Source organism: Lissotriton helveticus, chromosome 12, assembly GCF_964261635.1.
Source record: "Lissotriton helveticus chromosome 12, aLisHel1.1, whole genome shotgun sequence".
Lineage (NCBI taxonomy): Eukaryota > Metazoa > Chordata > Amphibia > Caudata > Salamandridae > Lissotriton > Lissotriton helveticus.
In genome coordinates, this window is record NC_136073.1 from 144,830,483 (window position 1) to 144,847,962 (window position 17,480).

At 45.3% G+C, this 17,480-nt stretch overlaps 1 protein-coding gene across 1 annotated transcript in view; it reads right to left on the bottom strand.

The window, feature by feature from the left end:
* The window catches only part of LOC144798477 (hydroperoxide isomerase ALOXE3-like), a 632,103-nt gene extending 615,538 nt beyond the window's left edge, over nucleotides 1-16,565 (bottom strand). Inside the window, exon 1 of the mRNA XM_078669375.1 lies at nucleotides 16,419-16,565. Within this exon, the coding sequence (XP_078525501.1) occupies nucleotides 16,419-16,565 (147 nt within the window). The remainder of the gene's footprint in view (nucleotides 1-16,418) is intronic.
* Between the last annotated feature and the right edge of the window lie 915 nt (nucleotides 16,566-17,480).

A 17,480-nucleotide genomic window follows, 5' to 3' on the forward strand; every position in this document is an offset into this window, starting at 1 on the left:
TTTATTTTCAGCAAAGTGGCAGGGAATAACAATCTGTCGCCGAGACTAACCAGACTTGTGTCTACACTTCATGAGTATAATTTTGAGTTGAAACACATTTCTGGTGGGAACAGAGCGGATTGCCTGTCTAGGATGTTAATGGAAAAGGATGATGAAGATGATTTGATAGAGGCGGACGTTGAATGTGTGACGGTGGTTGATGCTATTGATGAATGGAATCTGATAATTTCAGAAAATTAATGGAAAGAAGCTAGTTTGAAAGATCATATCTTATCTAAAGCAATGGAGTTTTCAACTAAAATTTGGCCTGATGTGAGAAATTAAACAGGTGAATTAAGAAACTTTGCACAAGTGGCTGATGAACTCTCAGTAAAGGATCACATCTTATTAAGGGGTGATAAATGTGTTCCTCCAAGTGATCTAAGGAACATCATTGTAAAAATGGCTCATAAAGTTCATTTAGGTGTTACAAAAACTTGTATGAGAATTAAGTTACATTATTGGTGGCCAGGTTTAGACGCTCAGGTTAGATCAGTTGTGAATAACTGTGAGGAGTATTTAGTATCAGACAAACATTGGAAAACTTCAGTTTCTCCTTTGCATCCCATTCAGTTGCCTAGTTATGCATGGGAAAAAGTGGGATTGGATTTCTCTGGCCCCTATAATGTTTTGCCTGAGGGTATGGGATACCTTATTTTGGCAATGGACTACTACTCTAAATTGATGTACTATAAATTTGTAGATTCTCCGGATTCAGATAATACCATTTCATTCTTAAAAAGAGTATTTTTATTAGAAGGTGCTCCTCATGTTCTAGTAACAGGTAATGGTACGCATTTTGTATCAGAGAAAATGCGTTGTTTTTAGAGTTACAAGACATTAAGCAACTCAAGGTAGCACTTCACTCTCCTTATTCGAATGGGTTAGTGGAACGCGGTAACAAAATTATGAAGGAAGGAATTCAAACGGCTATTGCTTCTGGTCTTGACGTGGGAAAGTTTCTGGAAGAAAAAGTTTGGAACCATAAAACTTCCCCACATTGTACAACTGAGGTCACACCTTTTGAATTATTGAGAGGTAGAAAGGTTTATTCTACTTTATTTCCCTCTTGGTTAGACAAGACAAATTCAAATGTCATAAAAGAGGGGTATGAGAAAGAAAAGTTATCAAACACGGTTAAAGAGAAACAAGAACAGATGAAAAAAAAATGATAACAGAAATCCTTTGAGGAATGTGGAAATTTCAATTGGTGACTGGGTGATGATTAAAAAACCTTTCAGGGTTTCAAAAGGCAATTCATTTTTCTCAAATCCAGTACAAGTTATTGAAATTAGCAAATGAGCTGCTTTTTCGGGAGAGAAAGGTTGGTGGAACTTAAGACAATTGGTGAAAATGTCTGAAGATCAGGCCATGTTAGTTAGTACAGTGAAAAACAACATAAGCTCAGAAAATTGTGGATGGACACACAGTAGGTTTAGGAGAGCTCCTGCTAGGTACAATGAATTTATCACATATTGATTAAATGTAATTTGTTTGTTTTATGATAAAGGGGAAGGTGATGTAGGGGTGATGTAATTGAATTGAGAATGTTTATATGCAATGTGGAATTTTTATTAGGTAATAAAGAATGCAATGCTTTGAATGTAGATCCGGAGTCTTCTTGGGCTTGAAGTTCGGTGAGTTGCTTCAGTTGCTCATCGGGCTCCCGGCTGAAGAGGCGCTCCTTTTGTGGGTGAAGTACTTTACAATAAACCTACTTAAATCAAGACACAAAGTCTCTGGAGTTTTCTTCAATCAATCTATTACAAAGGCCAAAGGGAAGCACACAGATATGAAAATCCTGCCACAAGGCAAAAAACCCAAAAAATCTTTGTGAAAGAGGAGGAATTGGGATACTGAAGTAGGCATTCAAAAGCACCAAGGGAGCCAGAAATGTCTCAAAATTAACAAGCATACCCACCATCTGGAATATTCATCAGGGTACATAGGAAGGCACTGATTTGTGAATCAAAACTGGCAGAAAACCCACAGAAGTTGCCTACACCTGGAACATCAGAGAACAACATCCCTGGCCAATCTCCAAATCAGGGGCTGGAATGATGGCATCGTCCTGGAGAATTTCAAAAATCCCCTCTTTTGCCCCAGAAACTTCAGAGCAGTTCAAGGAGTCAGGCAACACAAAACAAATCTGGAGACTGGGAAGTATGGCCAGGGACTGCTGGAGGACATCCCCCCTTCCGTTAACCAACTTATAACCAACATTATTAACAAGGACATGAGGGGGATTTCTTTGGAGGTGGGGGTCGTACAACCCCCGGCCTTATTTATTAAAAGATACAAATAAATCAAAAATTGAAATAAACAATATTTACACAATTACACAGAAAACGTTCCATGACATTCGATTACAATTGATATATACAGATATCAAATGGCTAACCTTAACATAATTCTAGTACAAGGTATTTCCTAGCCAAATCTAACGTATGAATCTTACAATACTTAATTTTCTGTGTATCCTATTTGGGCCTACGGCAAGGTCACTAACTGGTGTCAGATCCTTATCACTTAAATCACGCCCTTCTGTCGGAGTGCGCATGTGTAGAGGGCCCGTTTTCAGAGAGGGTACTTCCCCCCTCGGTTACCCCATACACCCTATTAACCACGCCCTTCCGTTGAAGTGCGCATGCGCAGAGGGATCGTTTCCCATGAGGGTACTTCCCCCCCCTGGTTATCCCCTACGCTCCATTAAAGGGGGCCCTTGCATCTCTGTGCCGTTTACTGGCGTCATTGTGCTAGTGCGGGGTGGCCAACCAGCCTAGAGAAAGCGTTACTCCCCTCTCCCCCGCACTCAGGGAGCCAACAGGCTTTACCTGCCCCTGGAGTTGTAGAAGAGACCACTTGTCCCTCCCCTTGGCAACCCCATTCAAGTATTGCACCGCCCTTTAAGGACCTTAAATTTACTGCTCACCAATCATGACCTTACCGCCTGACCAAGCAATAGCAATAAATACGATGATTGATGGCCTGTAAAAGGGACAAAGTTCTAAGGAGCAAAATATATTAGTATGACACACCTGTCATCTAAATGCATTTGGAACAAACCTGTGAAACCTTCATAAAACACAATACCAATCATCTGCTTCAGGGGATGGTGGGTGGGGAAAAATAATGACAGCCTCCTAGAGGCTGGAGGGGTAGGCAATGGAGCGCAGAGTCAAAGAGACAGACTCCCGCTGCCTTTCTCAGAGTCCAAAAAACAGTCCTCCTTCACCACAGAAAAAAAAACGTAAACATCAGGGACACCTCCCAACCAAAAGGAAGAGTATTCACTGCTGTGGTCTTCCACACATTGACAGTCATGCTTCCAGAGTAGAACTGGCAAGGGAGGCACTTAATGGCCGTTGCTGGGACTAATCAGGGGCGGGAGTACGGCCACTTCTCCTCTCACGAAAGTGGCAGAGCTTGTCCCAACCAGCCATCGACGAATTCTAAATGCCTGCCTGGGAGCATGACCCCTTGCCACAGGTTGCAGTAGCGTCAGGAGCAGATGGTCCTCCACAGATTTTTCAACAACTCTAACAGTTGAGGACCGAACAGTCAGTCAGGTGAGACAACGACTATCACAATAAACCACTACTGAGTCAGACTCAGAAGAATGTCTTTGGTAGTGAGAATACCAACCCACTGTGTCTTTACTCTTCTAAAGATTGTCTACTTGCCACATTCACTGTTGCCAAGCAACAGACACAAATTACCTGAAGCACTGAAAAAACTCCCATCAGCGCCTCACAACCAAACCACCAGGCCGCGTTCGCAGATCAAAGGGAATCCCACCTGCCACAGTGGCCCGATCATTTAGTCAACCAACCCCTGTCACTACACCCCGGTGGTCAGCATAGGAGCCGCAGTGTGCTTCAAAAGTTGCCCCTAGAGCAGGCCTTTATGAATGCTGTCAAAAGCACCCGACACGCGAACTTCCAGCACAGGAGCAGCAGTGCACAAAGAGAAACAAAAAGCATCCACTGCTACCCCAGCACAGGAAATGCCATGTCTGGTGGCTCAGTGGACCCATGCATCTACCGCAGAGGCCTGTACTTGAACCCCCACATCTGCCATAGGGCGAGAAGTTGGGCGACCGTAAACATCTATCACACTGCGTCAAGACACCCACAGGTGAACGTGGGCCCCACACATGCCATGCTTTGTGATAGGCCGATAGAATAAACCAAGCAATCAGCACCCATCACTTGTAATAGCTCAGCGAAGGATCGGCAGAGAGGGAAGCACAACCCCCAGCCACTGGAGCTGGCTGGAGAATATGCACAAAAACAATAACCACCACTCCGAATTGCCCAGTCTAGGAGCTATGGGAGGGATACAACCATAGAAATTCCTACAGCAGTAAGCTGTAGTGTAGTTCCTATATTCACAATAGGCTCTACGCATTGGAATAACATAAACGATAGTTTAGACGTTGGACTGAGGTCGACTAGGTCTCTATTGAATATGTTAGACTTAATTATGAATGTCAGCTAGCTCAGAGGTCACTAGAAACTTTCTCGCGTGAACAGGAAGGAGTTAACTTTCCTGAATAGACAAGAAGGGATTAGTTTCTGACAACCGCATAAACATGACAACTTTGCTCCTTCCAGAATAAGGAGTATATCTCCATAGTCGCGGAAACAATAGACAGTTATTTCACTCAGTCAATCGTGCATGCTTAGTTTCACCAGGAGTGCAGAGAAATAGAGAGACAGGCGTTTTCAATAAAAGTGGTTATTTATTGAGCAGTCTTCTTTCTCATGCAAGAGAAGTGAATTGCCACAATTGCAATACTTGTCATGAAGTAAAGTGCATACAGTAAAAGTAGTATTATGAAATAATACTGTAAAAGCATTTATATGGTTTCTGAGCCATAAGATACTTTAAAACGGATAAAATACATACAATGATAAAAGTTGACTAAACGTACTCAACTGGTGTTACTAAAACAAGCCTACCCCGGTGTACCTAACCTAAGCCTAGTACATGGGAAGGAGTAATTGAGCTGCAGTTTAAGTTAAGATAGTTTTTGCCAAGAATCTGAATCAAGAATTCTCTAAGGATCTAATCTGCTCCGTACCTTGGTTATAGAATGGAGGAGGACTTGTATCTCGTTCTCAGGACTTGATCTCCCAGCAACCTGCAAGGGTGACTGGAAACACTGGAGCTGGATTTCTCGGCAGGAGAAAAGGCAGCGTATCTCTCAGTGCGTCAATGGGAGGGTCGGCTTCCTTCGGCTCTCGTTACAGCTGGGCTTTGGGTAAGTAGATAGCCGATCTGCTCCAAACCACTGTGTGTTTGCTAAGGCAGATGTCGGTATATTTATATCTGCAAGGTGCCGAGTTTGACGTAAGGTTGGACATAAGACGTCACTAAGAACTTGCAGTTCTTTCAGGACTCCAGGAGTTCTTGGACAAATCAAAACAGAAGCAGGGGGAATTCCCGGGCTGCTGGAGGCTTGGTTTGTTTAAAGAACGCGTTGTACTTTCTAGGAGTCTATGGGAGTAGCCTTGCCGTATTTGGACTGCATTGGCTATGACTAAATATGGATATGATTCTTATGCCTTTATAAGGATATGATTTGTTATAATCACATAAGGGCATAAATCGGGGATGTTTAAATATGGTCCTAGATACGTTTACAACACCCACTCCACGTATAATGTCCATCATTACTAAATACTAAGCAATACTAAACATATAACGATGCATGTGTTTTCCAACCCACCCCAAAATACAAAAAATGCATTTGAAATGGTATATACACGAAAAATGAGAATTATACGGTACGTTTTTCAAGCAGAGGTATCATTCAGATATGCATATATGGTACGTTGGCTGAATGAATTTGCGAAAATTACATTTATGAAATGCTCTTAATACAGAAGAGAAGGTCGAGACCATTTCATCACATATTTATACAAGACTGTACATGTGGAGGCTTGGTTTGTTTAAAGAATGCGTTGTACTTTCTAGGAGTCTATGGGAGTAGCCTTGCCATATTTGGACTGCATTGGCTATGACTAAATATGGATATGATTCTTATGACTTTATAAGGATATGATTTGTTATAACCACATGAGGGCATAAATCGGGGATATTTAAATAGGGTCCTAGATACGTTTACAAAAAAGCAAAAACAAGTTAATAAAAAAAATATGAATTGCATTAAGAGCAGGCACCCCCGCAGCGCTACCTGAGGCAGACCCCATTGCGCAAAATCCAACATGGATCCCTCCTGCATTGTAACTGTATCAACGAGAACCAACTCCCTCAACTCCCAACATCATGCATGAGCCATCAAAAAGCAGAAAGCACCTGTGAAGAACAAAACCTGCCCCAAATTTGCAGCAGAGCTCCTAACGCAAATCACCTTACAACCATCAAAGGAGCTGGCTGAATCCACAGGAAATAATTTCAAAAAGGGAAGAAGACGGCTGTTATGCCAGAAACCGGTCCCCGGAAGCTTGTTTCCTTTCCAGTGAAGAATTGGTTTGGTAGTTTGGTCTGCCCTGTTCCCATGATGCACTGGGCCAGGGACAGACTAATTTGCATATAGCCAGGTTCTGAACTGGGATGGTGCAGTGAGCTAAAAAACGGTGATGGATCAAGCCCTGATCTGTTGACTGGGTAGGAGTGTTCCGATTAACTCAGATACTCTGTCCATCACCACAACCTTTTTGTAATTATTTTGGCCACCATGAGTGTGGAAGGGTATGCTCAGACATGAGTCCCTTGCTCATTGCACCATCAGGATTCAAGCAAGCCGGGCCGAAGACGGCTGTAATGCCAGAAACCGGTCCCCGGAAGCTTGTTTCCTTTCCAGTGAAGATTTGGTTTGGTAGTTTGGTCTGCCCTGTTCCCATGATGCACTGGGCCAGGGACAGACTAATTTGCATATAGCCAGGTTCTGAACTGGGATGGTGCAGTGAGCTAAAAAACGGTGATGGATCAAGCCCTGATCTGTTGACTGGGTAGGAGTGTTCTGATTAACTCAGATACTCTGTCCATCACCACAACCTTTTTGTAATTATTTTGGCCACCATGAGTGTGGAAGGGTATGCTCAGACATGAGTCCCTTGCTCATTGCACCATCAGGATTCAAGCAAGCCGGGCTGAAGACGGCTGTAATGCCAGAAACCGGTCCCCGGAAGCTTGTTTCCTTTCCAGTGAAGAATTGGTTTGGTAGTTTGGTCTGCCCTGTTCCCATGATGCACTGGGCCAGGGACAGACTAATTTGCATATAGCCAGGTTCTGAACTGGGATGGTGCAGTGAGCTAAAAAACGGTGATGGATCAAGCCCTGATCTGTTGACTGGGTAGGAGTGTTCTGATTAACTCAGATACTCTGTCCATCACCACAACCTTTTTGAATCCACAGGAAGCAGTGTCCCTTCAAAGTGAAGGCGCCTGCGGGGAAACAAAGGGCGAAAGGACGCTTAGCGTCACAGCCAAAAACCAGGAGCAATGCTTGCTGCTCAGAGTAGTGTGGTCCCCTACATGACGAGACTGTTCAAGCAAGTCCAGTAAGAAAAAATGAAGTACATATAAAGAAGAAAGCAGGCTCAAGACCGACCCTGACCACGCTAGGCATCGTTCTGCAGTGCAGAATATAAAGAACAGGCTGTCTTGGTGATATGTTTCCCCTTTATGCATGCTGGGTAGGCTTCGCCATATTGGGGGAAGTGTTTTGACCTCAGCTAGGTGATAGGTTCTGTGGAGCAGGGGAACTGCTCATGTGTAAGGAATGGGACGGGAAGACGGATGTATGATCTCCTTACACATGCTCAGCAGCACATAAAAAATTTACTCATGCCTAGCAATTGGTCTAGTTAACTCCCATGGGCAAATAAGAGGTAAAGCCAACTCCACATGTCTACCAAAGGTCAATTTTATGGTCTAGTGTCCCAACAAGAGGTATAATCAGCACAACATGTCTACCCACTTGTCTAAGTGCACACCACTTACACAGAAGCAGGTACTGTCTGGCTCTTCATGCCCAGTACTATTCATCAGGAAGACAGAGTCTTGTGGCTTTTCCCTCTTCTTGGGGGTGAGTGTAATGACAAAACTAAAGCACTTCACTTCTACTTTGTTCACCATTTAGGTTTTACTCCATTTCTCTTGTGGGAAAGAGTGCCCATCAAGACTCATAATATTTTGCTCAAATAAAGATTTCCATATTTTGTAGAAGTGACATCCAGACTGATTGGGTGGAGAAAAATTGCACACATTGCATTTTATCACCAATATATCTGTAATTAAATATAAGGCATCTATGAGTGCATAACCCCTGCCTTCAGCTTCCGGTGTGATCAACATTTGGGGTGTAGGTTGGGACGGTGGATAAGAACATCTTGTGTAATCAAAAATTCTTTCACCAACAGCGGATATTGCTGGTAAGTGGTCTTTGTTCTTCAATTATCTTCTTGCCTAAAGCTCTTTGCTTACAGGGTCGTCATTCAAATGACAGATCTCTTAAAGATCAGTTTCTGCAGTAAACCAATCTGTGGTAACCCTTGGCGAAAGTACATTTTCTATTGCTTCCTGGATCCGTTTGCTAATTTTATATACTTTCTGTAGTGACTGTGGTTTGAGCCTCAGACACACTTCTGGGCTATTCAGTCACACACAGAAATTCATGTTCGCACGTTAGCAATAATCATAATTTAAAATCAGTATTTCCATGTGCACGTTTAAATGCATATTTAAATATGCTTAACTGTGTTTGGTGATTTGCCACTTTCGGTTGCCAAGGAAGTATGCAGTTTGCCTATTTTGGCACCTCCACAGTTTTGCTAAGTTCCTGATTTTTGCCTCTTTGAAAGTCAGCCAATCTTCACAATTTACATAATTTACCTTTGATGTTGCAAAGTATATCTGTGCCTTGCAAGATTAAATTCCCTTTAACTGAAATCAAACACGCTGTAAAGTATTTTTGAGTTTTGTGAAGGAAACTTACCATTGTAGAGCTTTTTTCTATTACTGTTTGATGGGTTGCATTTGTGTAGCACATTTTAACCCTTTATGTGGCACCAAAGTGTGTGGGTGAAGGGAGAATGTGCTGCAGCATCCCCAAAATAACTACACTTTAGTTTAATTAATTAATTACCGCAACTACTCCCCCATGAAGGTCTCAAGGCTCTAGAGGGGGCACGGTGGTGGGCTTCTTTGAGTGCTGGGGTAATCCAAAGAGCCAGGTTTTGAGGTCCTTCATGAACTGGGGCAAAGTGGGCGATTGCCAGAGGTGGAGGAAGAGGGTGTTCCTGGCTTAGGCTGCAAGGTAGGAGAAGGACTTTCCTCCCGTTCTGGTCTTGTTGGTATGTGGGATGGTCCGTGGAGGTGGATGTTGTTCCCGTTGGGGACTTGCCGACCCTTGCCGATTGGCATGTGGAAGGAGGGCCTACCCGGGAGGAATTCTGTTGGGCGCAAAAGGAGTGCCCCAGGCTTGAAGGCATGCGGCGACAGGCCAAAGCCCAAGCGACTGATCAGGAGACAGGCAGTTTTCACGTGTACTGGGAGGATGGCCTCCTTTACAGTGAGCCTAAGGTTCCGGTGCATGGATCCTCGAGGGCCTTAATGGTCCCTCAATGCTACCGGGCCTTTTTGTTGGAATTGGCACATGAAATACCTTTGGCTGGACACCTGTACCAGGACAAGACCTTTGCGAGGCTAGTCCCCCATTTTTATTGGCCCAGGATGAGAGTTGCCTCTGACACCTCATTGCAAGACCTGCAAGACTTGCCAGGCAAGTGGCAAGATGGGGACCAAAGTGAAGGCCCCATTGGAACTGCTCCTGGTGGTCGGGACCCCTTTTGAGCCGGTCGGAATCGACATCGTTGGGCCGTTGGACCCTCCGACCTCTGCAGGACACCGGTTCATCTTGGTGTTAGTGGACCACGCCACTCGGTATCCAGAGGCTATTCCTCTGAGGATCGTCACTGCACCTGTGGTGGCGCGGGCACTGATGGGGATATTTACCCGAGTGGGATTCCCCAAGGTCGTGGTGTCGGACAGGGGCACAAACTTCATGTCGGCCTACATGCAGGCCATGTGGAAGGAGTGCGGAGTGACCTATCGGTTCTCCACTCCTTACCACCCCCAGACTAACGGGCTCGTAGAGCGCTTCAACAAGATCTTGAAGGGGATGATCCGGAGCCTGTCAGAGGACTTGAGGCGGAAATGGGACATCCTCCTCCCTTGCCTGCTGTTTTCATACCGCGCGGTACCACAGAAGGGAGTCGGGTTCAGCCCCTTCGAACTGCTCTATTGCCATCCCGTTCGGGGGCCCCTCAGCCTTGTCAAGGAGGGGTGGGAGAAGACTTCGAAGAAGCTTCCCCGTGATGTCGTTAGCTACATGCTGGCATTCCACAGCCAGATGGCCAAGCTGTGGAAGGAAGCCTCAGACAACTTGGAGACTAGCCAGGCCGTCATGAACGGTGGAATTGGACCCTGGACAGAAGATGTGGGTCTTGGAGCCTGGGGAGCTTAGTGCCTCCAGGACCAGTGGACTGGTCCGTATGAGATTGTGGAGCGTCGAGGCCAGACCACCTACGTCGTGGACTTGAAGACCCCCCGTCAGCCCCATCGGGTGCTCCACGTCCACCGCCTGAAGCCTCACCATGAGCGATCGGAGCTTGCTCTCCTCATGGTGATGGATGGGAGCGAGGAGGAGGAGATTGAGCCTCTTCCTGACATTCTAGCGGCCCAGGAGAAGGATGGTTCAGTGGAGGGAGTTGTCCTCTCCCTATCCTTGACCCCAGAGCAACAGAGGGACTGCCGCAAGGTATTGGCGCAGCACGCCTCGTTGTTCTCCCTCATGCCTGGAATTATGCATCTGTGTACCCATGATGTGGACACAGGGGACAGTCCGCCAGTAAAAACTAAGTCTTTCCGGCTGTCCGAGAAGGTGAAGAACAGCATCCAGGGTGAGGTGTCCAAAATGCTGGAGCTGGGGGTGATTGAACCTTCCAGCAACTCGTGGGCTAGTCGGGTCGTGTTGGTGCCGAAAGCGACCCCACCGGGCACCGCACCAGAACTTCGGTTCTGTGTGGACTATCGGGGATTGAGCTCTGTCACCAAGACGAACGCTCACCCGATCCCACGGGCAGATGAGCTGATTGACCGGCTGGGAGCAGCCAAGTACCTCAGCACCATCGACCTAACATCAGGGCACTGGCAGATTGCCATGGCCGATGGAGCAAAGGAGAAGACAGCGTTCTCCACCCCCAATGGCCACTTCCAATTCAGAGTGATGCCCTTCGGGCTCAAGAATGCTCCGGCCACTTTCCAGCGGTTGGTGAACCAGGTGCTGTCTGGCCTGGAGTCCTTCTCAGCGGCGTACCTGGATGACATAGCTGTCTTCAGTAGCACCTGGGAGGACCATCTGCAGCATCTCCAGGAGATGCTGCAGGCTTTGCAATGTGCTGGCCTGACCATCAAGGCTAGCAAGTGCCAGATTGGACAGGGATCTGTCGTCTACCTGGGACACCTGGTGGGCGGGGGTAAGGTGCAACCCCTCTAGGCCAAAATTGAGACCATCATGGCCTGGGAGCCCCCCAAGACCCAAACTGAGGTCCGAGCCTTCCTCGGCCTCACTGGATACTACCGCAGGTTCGTCAAGGGATATGGCACCATCGTGTCCCCCTTGACCGAGTTGATGTCCAAAAAGCAGCCACGCAATGTGATCTGGACGGCTGCCTGCCAAGAGGCATTTGAAACGGTGAAGCGCGCGATGTGCACCGCTCCGGTGCTGGCCACTCCTGACTTCCGGAAAGAATTCATCGTGCAGACGGATGCCTCAGAGCATGGCGTAGGCGCCGTGCTATCGCAACTCAACAACGACGGCCAAGACCAACCTGTGGCCTTTATCTCCCGAAGACTCCTCCCTCTGGAACGGCGATGGAGTACCATCGAGCGAGAAGCCTTCGCTGTGGTCTGGGCCTTGAAGAAGTTGAGGCCATACCTTTTTGGCTCTCACTTCCTGATTCAAACCGACCACCGACCCCTTCGCTGGCTCATGCAGATGAGAGGCGAAAATCCCAAGTTACTAAGGTGGTCCATTTCCCTACAGCCTAAAAAGTGAGGCCCTCAGTGTTTAAAATAAAGCAAGCATTTGAAAAATATGCTTTTTTTGTAATATGCAATCACACTGTACCTAATGTAGACCGTTATCTTTTTATTTTCATTGGAAGAATGCACTCTAGAATATCCAGCCGATAACACAGTTACATTACCTCTGAAATAGAATCAATCTTTGGCACTAGGAAACCCCAAATTACTCCATTGATTATTCTTACTACTATGGACAGCCTAAGGTGTTCCACTGCAGCTACCAATTAGTTCCCCTAATGTCGCATTGCTATGTTGCCCATCTCCCTGGATTCACTGTCCCAACCCCACACTTCTAAAGGATTACAATATGGAGAGGCAACAAAGAATGAAAGTCTCTTGAGTCCAAAAACACAGGAAATCCTGAAACCTTTAGAATTATTCTTTATTGTTCTTCTAATGAATGCCATAAAACACAGCAAAGCAACCAACATGTTTCACCCTTAAATCCCAAGCTTCATCAGGGCTTAAGTCCTCGAGGTGAAATTCAAAGCTCATACATTTTCTTTTTTCAGTATGTTGCTACACTCAATATTTTGCAATGTACACCAGATATCGTTACATATTTGTACAATGTTCAGCGTTAAGGTACTAACAAACCAGGTTCTGTCGGCCAAAACCATCCATTACAGTCATATACTGTTTCTGAAACAGCTTTTCCTGATTAATCAGGTGCGCAGATTTACAGTTCTCTCAAGTAGCAGGCACCCTGGCAAGAAAGCATATTTATTATTTTGCTGTCTCTGCCTCCCTTGGCATTTCAGACAGAGGCAGGTGAAGACCAGCATTATCCATTTAGGAATATATATATTTTTTTAACAAAATGTATGGGAACTGCAAAAGATTGGGAACATGGATCTCAATAGAACCTGCTCACTGTGGTCACCGAAAAAGGCATTTAGCGGAAGGAGGCACTTAGTTTTTTTTTTCTTTTCATTGCTTCTAGTACCTTATGGCGTCGTGATCTCCTTGCCTTTCCATCCCACTTGTAAGGTGCACATAAAAGACATGGACCCCAATTCCGAAATGTGCAGAATGGAATTCAGTTCTGAATAATAGAAACTCCGGTGTGCCTACATGCAAATTTACCGGGTGTTGACAATAACAAATTCAGTTTTACTAGCTGGAAAATCCAGCAGGTAAAATAAATGTGGGAAAGGCTGTATTTTAGCTTGAACCCCTTCCATAACCCCTGTCTGAACATCAGCTGCCCCTCATACCTTCACCCTCCGCAGCCCCTCCCTTCACCCCTGCCTTAAAACAGCCAACTTTTACGAGTGTAACTTGTACACTTTTACCAACTGCTCAAAGAAGGTGGTAAATTCTAATGCTAAACCCCACGGAAAATGGAATAACATGCAGAATAGCACCTCGTACGTCTGGGTCCCATTCAGTGGGGATTAATTAATAATTGCACAGTACTGGTCAGCTATTACTGCATGGTACTGGCAACTACGGGCGCAGAGTTTTCACCCCACTAGTACCTTCTAGCCAGGGTTGGCTACTTAAAGTTGCTGATTTAGACGGACGAAAGGCTCTGTTATCAGAGAACCACTTTTACTAATACACAGCAAGGCTGCTTCACCACATTAACTTCAAAAGATAAACAGCCAGATTCATCAAACCAAAATCCGCTTGCAAAAGGCCAGATTCTGAGAATCTGGCCCTTTGCGAGCGCTATTTTTACATTTGGGATGCATCATCCCAAATGCAAAAATCGCAATCCTAGAAATTGCTAAATTGCGATTATTTGCATTTAAGGAATCTCAATTTGAGATTCCTTAAATGCAATGCATGAACCATTTCAGAATTGCGAATTCGCCATCTGGGGCCGCTATTTAGTGCGAAGTCTAACTATGTGGTAAATAGCAAAAACTTAGAAAAATGCACTTTAGTGCATTTTTCTAAGTTGTATGTTGCACACACACACACACACACATGTCCTTGGGACATGAGTGTGTGCAACACCAGTGGACATTACCATTTCAGGGGTGCAACAGGGTGTCCTTTGGACACCCTGGCACCCTTGAAATTGCTTCCTTATTTGCGATTCGCTAATTGCGAATCGCAAATAAGGAATGACTCCCCATTCATTCCTATGGTCCTTTAGGCCCATAGGAATGAATGGGAAAGCCATTCCTTATTTGCGATTAGCAATTAGCGAATCGCAAATAAGGAAGCAGTAGAAATCGCAAAAAATATTGCGATTTCTACATGCATCCCATTTTGCGAGTCTTTAATAGCGAATTCCTAAAATTTGCTGTTAAGGACTCGCAAAACATGACTCTCATGAATCTGGGGGAAAGAATGGCAGATTGCATGAGAATGTTATAAAGAGGCGGTGATATTGTATTGCATTATCATCTGCAAAGCACTTTCTTAACCCTCGAGAAGCATAACCACAAAAATCTTCTTTTGTTTTTGCTAAGTGTTTTGAACCCATTCACATCAGGCACAATTTAAACAGAAACTAAACATAATGATGATATGCTCTATCAGCATGTTTGATCAAGGACCAATTCCTTCGTCCTCCAAAGCCTGTACACTTTCCTGATCCCACGTAATAGTTGAATACAGAGTAATGTGGGGGCTGTACTTCCTGTTGTACTACACTTTATTTTTCTTCTGACAGATTTCACCAGAAAAAGCCTGTGTGGCGCATAACCTATAGGCACACTGAGGTATATCTCAGGTATATGAAGTCTGAACATAGAATGTATGTCTTACTTGAGACATGCTTCTGGTGCAAGACATGCTTCTAGTGCCTAAAGCAAACACCTCTATGGTCAGTTTCTTAGGGTGCACTGTAAGAACGATGTAAAAAAAATGTGGCTCTTCCTTGTGCATTTTTTTCCTGGATGGTATCTATATCGAGACTGGGCACCAGCACTCCCCTTGCTCAGGCATGGCTGTGTCGTGCCTCGTTATAGTTTGGCAGCAAAATGCTTGTGAAACCTTATGCTGTTTTGACAGATCCAGGCTTAGTTTGACATAAATAAGGACCTGATGACAATCTTGGCAGAGGGGATACTCTATCATAATCTTGACGAATATCCCGACCGCCGTATCACAAGGTCCATACGATATAATGATATTGTAATACGGCGGACGGTATCCGTTACATTTGTGACGGAGTAGCGCTGTTCGCCAAGATCGAAATCAAGCCCTAAGTCTGATAATGGGTGTCACAGGCGGCTGATGCAAAAGCTCCATTGATTGGACTATTAGCCGACCTCCATTGGTTGACCTGTTTGCGCCCTCCCACCCCCAGTTCTATGTTGTATCTGATCGGTCTCTTCTTTACCAATCACTAACTCCACACTTTTCTCACCTCTCTAGCTACCCCGCCCCCCCACAGTCTGCACCTCTCACTTCAACCCCACTTGCTGTACCTCAGATATCTGTGTCAGGTCTCTCAACATAGTTCACCCCAGCATCCTTTGACTCTCTCTACATCTCCATGTTCCTACCCCCATCTACTTATCTTTACACTCACCTGTCTTAATGCATCTCTTTCCTACCGTTCTCACAACACATATCACTAACATGTGCCTCCCTTTACACTTCGTCCTCTGTCCTGCTCGGTCTTCCTCAACTCTCCAATTCACCCCACAATAGAAATAGGACACCTTACAACGCACACGTTACAACTCGGGTCATTACAACTAATTGTTTACAACGTGAGATGCATTACAACATATGTCGTTACAACGCACTTCATTACAACGCATACTCCAACGCAATTACTATTCTAACTCCGCGGGGGCGTTACTTTGGGTAATGCGTTGTAATGGATTATATATTGTAATTACAAGTGTTTTAATGGATTTTGCGTTGTAAAAAATGTGTTGTAATGACACGTGTCAACGCGTGCATTGTAATCAATGTTTCCTAGGCTTGAATGAGCTTAAGTGGAGTGTCAAGGTTAAAAGCTTTCTGAACAAGGTGCACCAAACGTTCTCTTGCTCAGGGGGGTCCTACGTACCCGTAGGATGACACTGGGGACAGCATCTAACTGCATGCACTCCGTGTGACTGGCGCGGTGCACTATGACAAAGACCCTCACATGTATGAAAAACTGCAGGGGGTCCGCTGTGATAGCACCCATTTTAGCTTCAGTTCCTAGCGCTTCGAAGCAGAACATTACTCCCCCTAATTAATGAGGATTACAACAATAAACGTCAGTGTATAAATCGCACACCTTACTGTCTCCATCCTCTCCTGCACACACGCCCACAACTGTCCGTCTGTGCCTCTACTTACAGCCCCTGCCAGTAAATCAGCGCCAAAGTGATCGAGAAGGCGCTTTTCACCCTCGGCCAGGGACCCCACCAGGGTGATGGAGATGGAGTCCAAGGTATTGGCATGGAGGGCCGTGCCAGTCATCACTTGTATTTTGTAGGCAGCCATGTCCTCGAGATCAGCTCTATGGTCACTCGGGCTGAATTCCTTGCCTTTGTAAAGAAAGCAGCTGCGCGGGCTTCTTTTTAAACACCCGGCCCCTACCCTCCCAAGGAGGCAGAATAAAGACCTCTCAGGTAGATGTGGGCGCGGCAATAAATTAACAAGCAGAGCCGAGCCAAAGGTCGGCATTGCTTTAAGAGCCCGACGCAGGGGCTGAGCCTTAAGCATTGTTTGTAAATGGTGCAACAATATCACAGTCTTTGCGTCGTTCAAAAAATGTTTTTTTTATAAACACATGAAAGTGTTTACCCTTAGTACATTCAATTATATCACTGCATTGAAAGATATGTATTAAAACCAATGTTTTTTGGTTTTTTAACATGGACTGTCTTTTGCATATGTCCTTTTTGAATTTTGTATAACATTAACAAACAAAGCGGTAAGATCACTCGGCGACAAGTGCATGCGAATCCGGGGCGTTCTGGTTTTATTTAAAGTGTACAGCGTAAATATTTAAATAACAATAGTAGAGCTTGCATTATGTATGTCTGCATATTAACCCCGGGAGTGCCCAGCTGTAACACCAACCAGAACACTTCGAGTGCACTGCGGTGTGGGAGGGATTGAGTGTGTGAGAAGACCAGAGACACTTAAGCATGGAGCCAAACACTGTGTCAAAGGCTACTGCATAGCGCCATTCTCCCTCGTGCTAAGGACCCCATCTGGGGACCCCCCATCCTGTTCTGCGCATTTCCATGTCTGATGTACCACTAACATGTTGATACTGATCAGGGAGGGTGTGTGTCTGATCTAGTTTCAGTTTTTCCTGGTAGGTGCCCCACTCACCGCAGCCCACGGCTCTGTCCCCCTTAACACGAGGACCAGACATCACGTGGATCTCAGCGTGGGTCCATATCCAGA